The following is a 12,022-nucleotide window of genomic DNA, read 5'->3' on the forward strand; positions in this document are numbered from 1 at the left end:
ATATTATTTGAAAGACGTAAAAATATTATAATTTTATTGTACTCAAGGTTTGCGTATATAGTATAATATTATAATAGTAGTCGATAATATTATTATACCGTTAATATCATCAGTTTCTATAATTAATGAGGACATTTTTTTTTGTTAGAATGATTATTTTTGAGGACTAAAGTCTCTCCCCTCCCTCTTACACCTTGCAACTCCTATGCGACGACCGACACAAACTCGTACGGTATTTTTAAAAATAACTAGAAGTGGAAGATAGAGACGGAAAAAACAGAAAAATAAATAAGTAAAATAAAATACTAAAATAAGGTGTGTGGCTTGAGGTGAAGGGACAGCCGTCCAGCGACAGCACTTCGAATTATTTCACATTACATACCGTTCGATATCATCTTGTAAATAGGTGTTAAATTTATTTTTACATTCGATGTTTAAATATCTGTCCGTAAGATAATATTAATTTACAGTAAACAACTTAGAATATATACCTATGAGTATATTTTAAATGAACATTTTGTGTAAATACTTGGGTACTTGACAAATATATACAATGCATGTTAATGCTATACGAGCTATGTGTTATGTTATCATGGTTTGTTTTTCACGTTCATTCTACATCGCTATTTAAATAAAATAAATATTTGAAATTTCACATTTTACAATCATTCTACATTCTACATGTTTTGTAAATAATTACAGAGTAAGATATTATGTTTATAATGGAAAGTCAATATTCAATTGTAATTAATCCAATGGTAGAGCTTCAAAGGAATTTATATAAAAAATAACATTCAGTAAACTGCGAATCCGTTTAAAATAGTAAAATATGTAGTTAATAATTTAATAAACCGAGGGAGTCACTATTTTCTGTAGGTATAGTAGGTGTCAAGTGTACCCGTTTTTGAGTAAATTCACAAAAAATTGGGACTAGGTAGGTATCTATGTATTTTTGATGTTTTATAATGGCGGAAAGAATAACTTCTTTAACTGATTATATTACATCTTCAATTTTTTTTACACACAAATAAACATTTTACCATACATGAATCAAATAATATGCAAATATGTAATATCGATATTTTCTATGTGTGGACTCAATCTGAAGTACAAAAATTAAATTTGAATCAATATCAAAGACAAATTAATACCTAATACAGTGTCTCTGATGTCAACATTTGGTCACACTGAAAACTATCATATTTTAACTACCTAATTTTAAATTATGCGAAGGACCTTATGCCTAATTAACTACCACGGCTAGCCACTGTATCGATATCTTTAACAGCAGAGAAAATCATATTTAAAATCCCCTAATAGTCCTAACAACACATAATTTATTATAAATACACTCATTAAAGAAAAATATGTTCAGTCCCATACGTTAGTGGTACACGAGAACCAAAATAATCTGATTAGGTATTTAAGAAGTCAAGATGACACAACCAAAATACAACGGCCTTACAAACCAACTTTCCTTATTTCTAACTGAAATCTAATCAATAATTAACTTATTATGGCATTATTAACCTACAAACATCAATAAATATAGTAATTACTAGCATATTCCTAAAAGATGATGATAAATTATCAAATATTAATCTCTCCTCTCACCATTGTTAATTTAAATACAAATTATTTACATCATTCGTTAAGTAAAATTAAATAAAATTACAAAATATAAAAAAAATCGACTCGATATTAAGACCAAAATTATAAAGTTTCGTAATTTTCATAGTGCGTGCGGTCATAGATTAAACGCAATTTTTAATTCCGTAATTAAATTCCATATTATATACCTATAATACACTTCATAATATTATAATATGTGTGTTGTATGCTACACACAATTATAGGTAGGTACGACTGTACTAGATACCCCGTTATGTGTTCAAGTTATAAACGAATGCATATTATTTTCCCATAATCGAAAATTTCTGAAAAAAATTATCAAACCAAGAAATGATTGTTTTTTACAATTCGCGTAAAAATCGATTTTTCAATCGTTAATAATCGATTCGATTTCAAAGAACGTGCAGCGGGCGGATATATAGCGTAATGTATTTTATATAAATATATATATTATAATATTATATACTAATATAAATATATAACGTAGTCGTGAAACCCGGAAACGGCATGGAGTATATATAGCGTGTATACAAAACGAATTGATAGAAATGCATATAAACGGACTGCAATAAAATATACAGGAAAAAACGTTTTCATATATAACATAATATAATATATATATATATATATAAAGTAGGTATACTGTAGGTACCTGTTACCTGTATATAGGTATCATGTAAATCTCAAAACGATTTCGTACGCACAACAAATACGCTGACGTTTACGCGTGCCTTACAATGTATAATATTATGTATATAATAATACATATATGTAGCTCAGGTTAGGTGCCTACATATATATATTGTGTACATGCACTATACATAGGCATATGTAGCTAACCTAACCTATACGGTCGTCGTGGTCAGTTGAATGGAAAATGCAATATCACGAACTTCCGGGGTTTCGTCGTAGATCGAATAAGGTAAGAACCGGTGTCGTTCTAAATATATTTTATCATTATGCACACTGCACTGTGATGCGATAGTATTATCATAAATCGCAATTCCAATACCTAAACATTATTATTTTTTTTTTTTTTGTTTTTGTTTTTTTATTTAGAGCATAGATTATTGCCTGCCATTGAACTATACGCATTAATACATTATTATCTTTTTTAAATACTTACCTAGTAAGTAATAGTTACATTGTAGAAGGTTTTACAAATTAAAATATTTTACAGTCGGTATAATAATATATTATATGATTTTTTTTTCAACAACATATTTTTAAATCAAAAATGTTTATATGCTATTGATGATTCTTAAAAACTTGATTATTTTCGTTGTTTGGTCTTCATAATTGAGCGGCGAGCGCTTCTGCTATGATGAGTGGCATGTTCAGGGTCTGTATGTGTGTTGAAGTATATAACTTCAGTACAACTCCTCCACTATATGTGTTTGATAGTTAGCGTTTTGTGGCATGCGTCGCATGTTGGTTGAGGCACTTTATAGTCTTTACTAATTAAGTAAGTGTGTCTGTGGAAGCAGTGTCCGATTCTGATTCTGGTGATTTCGATGTCTTGTCGACTTAGGAGAATGGTGGGAGTGAGCCATTTTTTGATTGATAAAAATGCATATAAACGGGCAATAAATATATCTATTATATCCAGGAAAAAAACCTTTTTACATATACTGCAGTACATTTAGTACATATATAGATGATTTTTTAAAATATATATTTCTTCTGCGGTGGCCGAATTCCTGGTGTCTGACGATCTCTTTTCTAATATCTACCGGCAGACTACCAACCGTATACCGCGGTATTCAGTATGTATACGCTATGTTTTACTTATTATTGTATAAACATTGCGTAGGTGCCCATAGTGATGGAGCATAAAGTTTTTCGGAGAGCACATGCATCTACCCACCCATCTATATAAACTATAAAGTATATATTTTTGATGAGTCATATGTAAAAATAAATAAAATATAAATTATAAACAGGGCCTACAAAAGTAATGATAAAAAATAACTAACTATTTGCGTATACATAGGCACAGCAATTTAGTATTTATATTTTTTTTAGAGATGTAATAAAGATGTTAAAATTGTGCAAATAATAAAATATATACAAAGTCATTTTTCCAAGTGGTGAACATTCGATGTATTATAATAATTGAGCCTTGATTTTATAAATCATATGTAAGGCAATGTACTATACTGGCGTGTAAACTGGATCTAATTTGTTTTTATTTTTAATAAACATTATCTAGAGAACATCACAACGATGAAACTAAAAAAAAAACCCTAAATTAACAGTTTCAAAATATTTCTTTTTTATAAAACATAATTTTTGTTGCTTATAATAATATTACCTATATTATATTATGGTAATTTAAATAAAATCATACAATCATTACTCCTAAACATTGTATTGATATAATTAGTATTATAGATTTACATGATTTAGGTATTTACCTACTGTTTATTGTAATCGTTAAAGTAGTACCTAATTTATATTATAAATTAAAAATAAATGTTGTTCGTTGGTAATCGCGCATCACTTGAGAACCGATTAGGCTCTTTTTTTAATGTTTGTATTACTCAGAATAAGGTTCTTTTGGAAAGAAAAATTGGACAAGTTTCCCGGAAATTAAGAAAATTCGGGAAAAACTATAAAACTGCTTTTTTGATTGGCTGGCAGACGAATCGATGTGAATCCTAAACTATATGATAGCAGGAAACTTGAAATTTTCATGGCAAGGTTTTCCTAATTTTATAATTGGAACTAAAGTGGAAATATTTTATGAGGACACTACAATTAACTGTATAAACAATTTTATTTCGTCGTCTTTAATTATATTATTATATAATATTATTAAGTTGTATGTGATTTGTTTTTGTATATAATATTTGCGTCTGTTTAAAGCCGGATTCATGGCACACGTAGAAAGAGACGCAAAACAGAGGTCCGAAGCTAAGAAAAAAGAAATAAAACGTTCAGACTATTTGAAAACGATGGGCAACTGTGAGTACCGCAAAGGAAATTATGAAAAAGCTCTCATCTACTACAATCAAGTAAATAATCATATTTCATTAAGAGTTTAGATGTCCGTCAAGTTCAGGGGCCCAAGCATAATCTATAAATGGGCTACCAAAATCTAGTAAATTGTTGATACCAGTTTCGTAGCATAATGTGCCGGTGCCAACTGGATGGACTTATACCGCCATACCATATTGCATGCACAATCGCTAAACATTATTCGAAAAATTCACTTTTTTAAGATATCTATACTAGATTGGTACCTCTAAGCTCTAGGTACCTATATTATATACATTAGTCGTTGGAACTTTGGATTCAAAATTTTTATTTTGAATGGCAAAAGTCAACATAACAATAATATGATACAACAACAATAAAACATATAGTGGCACATCGCATATTTAATATTATCATACACCAATACATAATACTATTATAATATAATGGAGTGTATAAAAATAATATTTCTTTATAGGTAATAATGTTGAACTTATTGTGACTCGCCCTCTTTATAGTTTGTGTCGTAGATAATGTATAATGTAATAACAAACTGTTTTAGAATTTTATAAATAAAAATTAAAAAAGCATTAATAAATATTTAACTCTAAGGTCATTGACCAAAATGGGTTGACACTTTCTTTCTATTTTTTATATTTGAACTGTTTAGTTTTGGACCATCAAGGTTAATTATTTTAATAATAATTGTACTCAATAAAAATGAATTGTTGTTTACAAACAATCATATTGGTGTTTTTTAGTTTTACTCTATATTATATACTGCAGTTTACTTATGCAGTATACTTGAAGATTAAATTAATATAATTTAAGAATACCAATCGTAGGATACATATTATATTATACTATGTATGGCCTTACAAACATTTTATGTAGTAACAAATGATTATTGATTTATACACAATCATATTATTACATGCCCTAGCCTAGGAAAACATACTTTACTGTGTTCTAGACTTTTCTCAAAACGCTGGTTTCTATCATCCAAACATCATTTCAAAAATAAAATATTTTTTTTAAAAAAAAACAGATAATGATTAATTTTATATAAGGCAGTATTAATTATAATATAATATTATATAATTATACCATGTGGATTCGAAGTTTGATTTTATTATAAGTCTTAATAGTGCTACGAGATAAATGTGCTAATTAAACAAACAAATAATATTATTTAAATACGTATACACACGTATACGCACATTTCGACAGTAATTTTACTGATTAAACTATTGTTAATACGATTTCAATGTTCAAAGTGAGTACCTATATAGTATGTGTAAGGTGTGTAGGAGGTCACTACCTCCTAAAGTATAATCATCCGTTTACTATGCGTCTATGTGGTGATATTATAATATTTATCGAAAGTCTAAATATCGATATCAAGTGATGAGCGTTGTCTATCATTATTATTCAACAATAATAGGTACTTTACGTACGAAATAGAGATCGAAAAACGAATTTGAAAAAAAAGAGCGAACTCGAAATGAGCTCACCATAATATATTTATGAAAACGCTTGTGTAATAATAGCACAACGCCGAATATTATATAGTATTCTATTAACGCGCGTAATCAAAACGAAAAATGTTGTCAATATATAATATCAAATAAGAACTCGTTATATTATTGTATCTCATGTAAGATGACTTATAAAATACCTACATATTTTATTATAATATTATGTGTTTGATAATAATTATAAATAACGTCATTGTATACGCGATGAATACGAACCCGCACAAAATATATTATATTCTATAGGTAGGTAGGTAGGTATACGTTTGGAAACCAGCATTGAACAAAAAATGTGAGTTTAAAAAATAATAATATATAAAGTGACGACAAAGGAATAAAATGTTGTACATAACATTCAAATGTAATACATATTATAATATATTATGTATGTATAGTGACATAGTGTGTGATTCTTTTGTGGTGAACAAAGCAGTATCTCAAATTCTCAAAGACTCAAAAGTATAATAGGCATTTTAAAATATTTTTATTTAATATTTTAGTATTTTTCATTTTTGTTATTTGATGTTATCAGATACTGAAAAAAAAATCGTAAAATGCAAAATGTAAAACCGTATATTTACTTAAATGTTTTGAAAAGAATAATGATTTAAAAATCTTTACATTTCCTAAACATACTGCCAGTGGTTCACGATGAATGAATCACCCTATATGCGATGTATAAAATAGCTGGTATATGTCGTGTCGACGTCTCAGAAATGTGTCAAAAATTAAATCGAGGGTCGATCAAAGGTTTCGCACTGTCTTTTGTGCACATTTCAATGGGAAACCTTCGTCTTCTATAACCCGCAGGTCCTCCGTCGATGGTTATTATTATACACTTCACCCAAACCGTATAGGCACAAACAAGACATATTTTGCAAACGGGTTGGTGTATATTATTTTTACCGATTGACAACTGACAAGTTTTTAAACTATTATTTTTTTCGCGTTTACTTTTCTTTCTTAGTGTGGTTCGTTTATCGCGGGATCCTCGTTGTCCGTCAAGAACACGTATCTCTATCGTAGTCGGAAATAATATATATATATAGTATACCCACTATTGCATAATATTCTATAAATATGCATTTACGTCTTTTGTGAATTCATAGAGGAAATCATTAACTCTAAACTATCGGGATCGTGGCCAAGATTTGATTACAATGGTATTTGGTATATATACGTATATTGTAAATTGTAATAGGTGTGGTGTAACGTGATGTGGGAGCAATCTTCAACACAGTTTTAAATAAGCTAAAAAACCGCGTTAAACTGCTGACTAATAACGATTACAATATTATTGGTTAATCGCAATAATTCATAATATGACACATATATTATATATGTCATTATAATTACGGATATTAATTGTTAATACGTATTACTTATTGTATACAGTTTAGTGTTAACATAATCTCCAATGCTAACAACATAACTTAGAGTTTAAACTGTTTTAGGCTTTGAGCTACCTATAGATAACAATATAAAATATACAGGGTGATTCATTTAAGTGTCTACACTCATATATTCAAAAATATTTATTTTACATAATTTGATATCATTTCAAAACAACGTTTCTGAAAAAGATTATATTTTTTACCATTTTTTATTGTTATTAAAGTTAAAGTTTTTTACTTTTTAGAACGACATCATACTTTAAAATTCAAATTCCTAAGCAGAATATTATTCGGAGTATTTCAATCCATAAAGATGAATTTTCGGACAAGTAGTTTATTTGCTATAGCATTTAAAATTATAATAAGCTGAGTAGAGTAGTATACAGGGATGCCCCGTAAAATGTTTTCCACTACTCCGCTAATCTAAACTTTGAATGCTACTTGAAACTATTTGTCTAAAAAATGATCTTTATTAAAATACTCCGAATAAAATTTTGCTTCAGAATATAAAATAAAATGTGGTGTTATTTGAAAAAGAAAAATAAATATTTTTTTTTCAGAAATATTCTTATAAAATGGTATCAAAAAATATTTAAACTTAATTTAGAAATAAATGAGTGTACACTTAAATGGACCACCTGGTATTTATAGGCAGGCAGGTTGTAGGTAGGTACGTTTAATATATATAATGCGTATTGCACAAAGTGCACGATAGAAAACAATTATTTCCACAGAAAACATTCACAATAATAAAATAAATCTTATAGTTAAAGAAATTCTTCCTATGATCAAAATAAAAAATGAAAAAGATTTTCGTTTATTCGTCAGTGTCCATCGGTAGGTACGTACCCATATGTATTAGGTGGTTGATTATTTTAACAGTAAGCGCTCACTATCTCGAAAAGTATTAACGTATTTGAATTTTTTTGTACATAATTTGTTATAATAATAATGTATAACAAAATCAAACTTTTGAAGAAAAAAAATTCGTTTTTAAGCTTTTTACCATTGTCGTTTCATTTTTTAAGTTTTTCATTTTTTGAACAACAGTACCTAAACATTTTTAATTTCACAATCCTAAAAGAAATTTTTTTCAAGTATTTTGATTTTTGATGCAAAAAAAAGTGAATTTTGAATAAGTAGTTAGGTAATTACGAACTACAAAGTAGTGGACTAGAATTTTGCGGAGTGGAGTGCACTGGAGTATTATACGAGAATTATTAAGGATACAACTTTTATTCATAGAATTTCTAATAAAAATACTTTGGCTATGAATGAAATGTATTTATGTTAGTGTCATTCGCAAAAGAAAAAAAAACTTTAAAAATATGGAAGTCACTGTGCTGTATAGTGTCGTCAGTGTTGAGAGTTCCTCCTCGTTCAGAGGTCAAGGTTTCTGTATCCAATGGATGTATTGAATTTGTATGTTTTTAATGTTTCAAGTTTCTATAGTAATTGTTATCTTGCATAAAAAATATTATTATTATTATTATTAATTATTAATATTATTTTTAGAATACAAACGATAAAAATGGTAAAAAAAATACCTGTTTTGTTTTGTAATGACTTCAAAATTAAAAAAATAAATATATTTTCAAAAACACAAATAATTTGTGATATAGCAAGTGTTCACTGTTAAAATAATCAACCTGTGATCTGAATGGTACATAATATTAATAGAAGCATATAAATTCTGCAGAATAATAAAAAAGATCATGCAACCAACCTACAGCACACATAGTATATAGGTACCTAATATCTAGTATACATACGAGTACGATTAGTTGTAGGTACACGTATTACATTGAATTGTTATTAATAATAACTTAATATACAATCATTCGCTCTTAAATATCCATTAAATTAAAAATATATTGAAAATAAATACGTGATTAGGCATAATAGGTATATTTTATTGTATTTTATAATAATTATTATTATTAATTAGTGTTGCTATAGTGTTTTTTGTTTGTTCGAAATTGTTAGGTATCTCTTTAATTTTGTCATAGTTAGATTCTGGTATTAGTTTATTTAATTACCCACATGGTTTTACTCTGTTCGCCGAGAAAATGTGGTTGCACTCAAGTTCACTCTTGTGAACGATGTATAGCGATAAAACATTTTTTTACACTATGACGTAGTTATGGTAATAACGTTTGAATGATAACATTATCTATTATTCTTCTGTATCGCTGTTGTTTTACTATTACTCGTATTCGTATACAACTTCAGTTTTTTCTAAAACCAAGACCGAACTCATCTAGTACGACTTAAACTGTGGCTTATAACCCCCCCCCCCCCCCCCCTCCCAAAATAGGTTAGCGTTATTGTGCAGTATTTTAAACAGAGCATAATATTAACCCATAATAAGGTCACGGGTTTTTCGAAATTCAAATTAAATATGGGATCGTTTGACTTTCTGACCTCTCCTCTATTATGTTGATTATTGGTCTACGAAACGACTAACGTGTGTCGCAATAATATTCTGAAATAAAAACCACGACATTTTTTGTACACATGTGACATGTCATTGCCCACGATACGTGCCATTTTAATTAAGCACAATATTATTCATCGAACTGAAATAAATATTCATAGATTTTGTAAACACAGATAGCCGATAGTGAGGAATCAAATCTACTGTTCGGTATTTTTCGTAAGTTGCGATGTTTTAAAAAATTAAATACACAGCGCGATATCGATTTTCTAATGTTATTAATAATAATATTATACTGCAGTTTGCAGATAATATGGTACTTATTCAATTGTAATAGAGAATATATTTTTACTTTCATTTTGATCGAATAAACAGAAATGTACTCTGAATATATTCGTTGAAAAGTATTCCTTACAAGACTAAGGTATATTATATAGGTACTGCATAAAAGTATACCTACATTATAGTGCCTATACATAATATTGGTTGTATAGGGGAGAGGATTACGCCCTATTTTAATACATCTATTATGACCCACGCTATACCAAGTACGACACTGTTATCAATGTTATCATTGTTATATCCCGTTGTTAATGTTTAGGCCATCGACGTGCGCAAAGATAGCTGCGTGCTGTTCACCAACCGGGCACTGACCAAGATCAATTTGGGTCTAATGGACGAAGTCGTCAGCGATTGCGATCGAGCGTTGCGCCTCAACGACCGATCGCTGAACGCCGTCCTTTACAAGGCTGAAGCATTATGGGGGTTGGGCGATACCAGAGCTGCCGAGGATTTGCTAGAGACCGCACTCAAAACTCACTCTGATCAGACGAAACGCATACAAGGTAAGCACCTTATAACGGCCGGATGATTTTTAATAATTATTATAGGTACTGCACACAACCTTCTTTGTTTCAAAAAGTATAGTCAAATTTTTCTTTAGAAAATGTTCTTTATTAAATCTACGCACACGATTCCAACTTTATTACACTATATCCGTGTGCTAATATTTGTGGAAAAATCACTGTCAAATATTTTGAACGGAAACCTGCATTATATTTTTGGAGCAGACGTCAGTGTTAAATATTGAACAAACAAATTGTTTATCCTTTATTGTTATTATTACTAAGCCTATTTTAATACGTACACGTGGTTATTAGCATAGTTTATTTTTTCAATACAAAGTCCAATGGGAGTGGAGGCAATATAATAATATAATATAATAAACCTTATTTATCGAATTGAGTGGTTATAATGTGCGTTATTTTAATTTTGAGATGTGATTGAGTATGGAAATTTTTCCTGCTGTTTTTCTTAAATGGAAATCATAGTTCTTGATTTTCGTACGTTCAGGAGAAGAACGTATTCCCAAAAATATTGATCCATATTTTTAAAAAATATGGATTTAATGATCCTAACCAATTGTTGCGGCGCTCACTTATTAGCGTTAACAGTTTTGTAGTTTGTACTATATCAAATGTAGTGGAATGGAATAGACATAATAAAATATCACGAATTGTTGTTTATTCCAAAATCCTCTTATCTAAACTTTAAATGATTATTTTTATTAATCAATTAGATTTATTATAGATAGGACTTGCTGCTAATTAATAAAAAAATGTGGAAAATAACAAAAACGAGCAAAACTAATATAATATTGTATATGATACAATATATAAAAAGTTTATGACTCACTATAATGTTTTTTCTCATTTCTGTTTTTGTATAGACTACCGAAATAAACTGAGCTGCAGTCGTTAATACCCATGCTGTAAATCCTTCGCCACCTTCATGCACATCATCATGCACAAATGCAGTGGGTATACTATATTATATATTATACGTTTTTGGCGTTTTCGCGAGTCTTCGTTTTTGCAGAAACTCTCGTGTTACACATTATACAATAATATACAATAATTATTATTAAAATGATTATACAATTAACAACAAGAATTATTCGTATTATAATATAGGACGTACTTTATCCCTACGGTTTACGAACATACGCATAATAACGTATAGCGTACAATCTAACCTAACCTATA

The 12,022-nt window shown here is 28.9% G+C and overlaps 1 protein-coding gene across 4 annotated transcripts in view; it reads left to right on the forward strand.

The window, feature by feature from the left end:
- LOC132951234 (tetratricopeptide repeat protein 12-like) overlaps window positions 1-11,793 on the forward strand; it is a 38,810-nt gene extending 27,017 nt beyond the window's left edge. For all 4 annotated transcript variants that reach the window (XM_061023016.1, XM_061023017.1, XM_061023018.1 and 1 more), the window contains 3 exons: window positions 4,501-4,649; window positions 10,579-10,822; window positions 11,707-11,793. In XM_061023016.1, the coding sequence (XP_060878999.1) occupies window positions 4,501-4,649; window positions 10,579-10,822; window positions 11,707-11,738 (425 nt within the window). In that variant the 3' untranslated portion in view covers window positions 11,739-11,793. The remainder of the gene's footprint in view (window positions 1-4,500; window positions 4,650-10,578; window positions 10,823-11,706) is intronic.
- The last annotated feature ends 229 nt before the right edge of the window (window positions 11,794-12,022 follow it).

The sequence above is a fragment of the Metopolophium dirhodum genome, chromosome 8, assembly GCF_019925205.1.
Source record: "Metopolophium dirhodum isolate CAU chromosome 8, ASM1992520v1, whole genome shotgun sequence".
In the NCBI taxonomy this organism is placed as follows: domain Eukaryota; kingdom Metazoa; phylum Arthropoda; class Insecta; order Hemiptera; family Aphididae; genus Metopolophium; species Metopolophium dirhodum.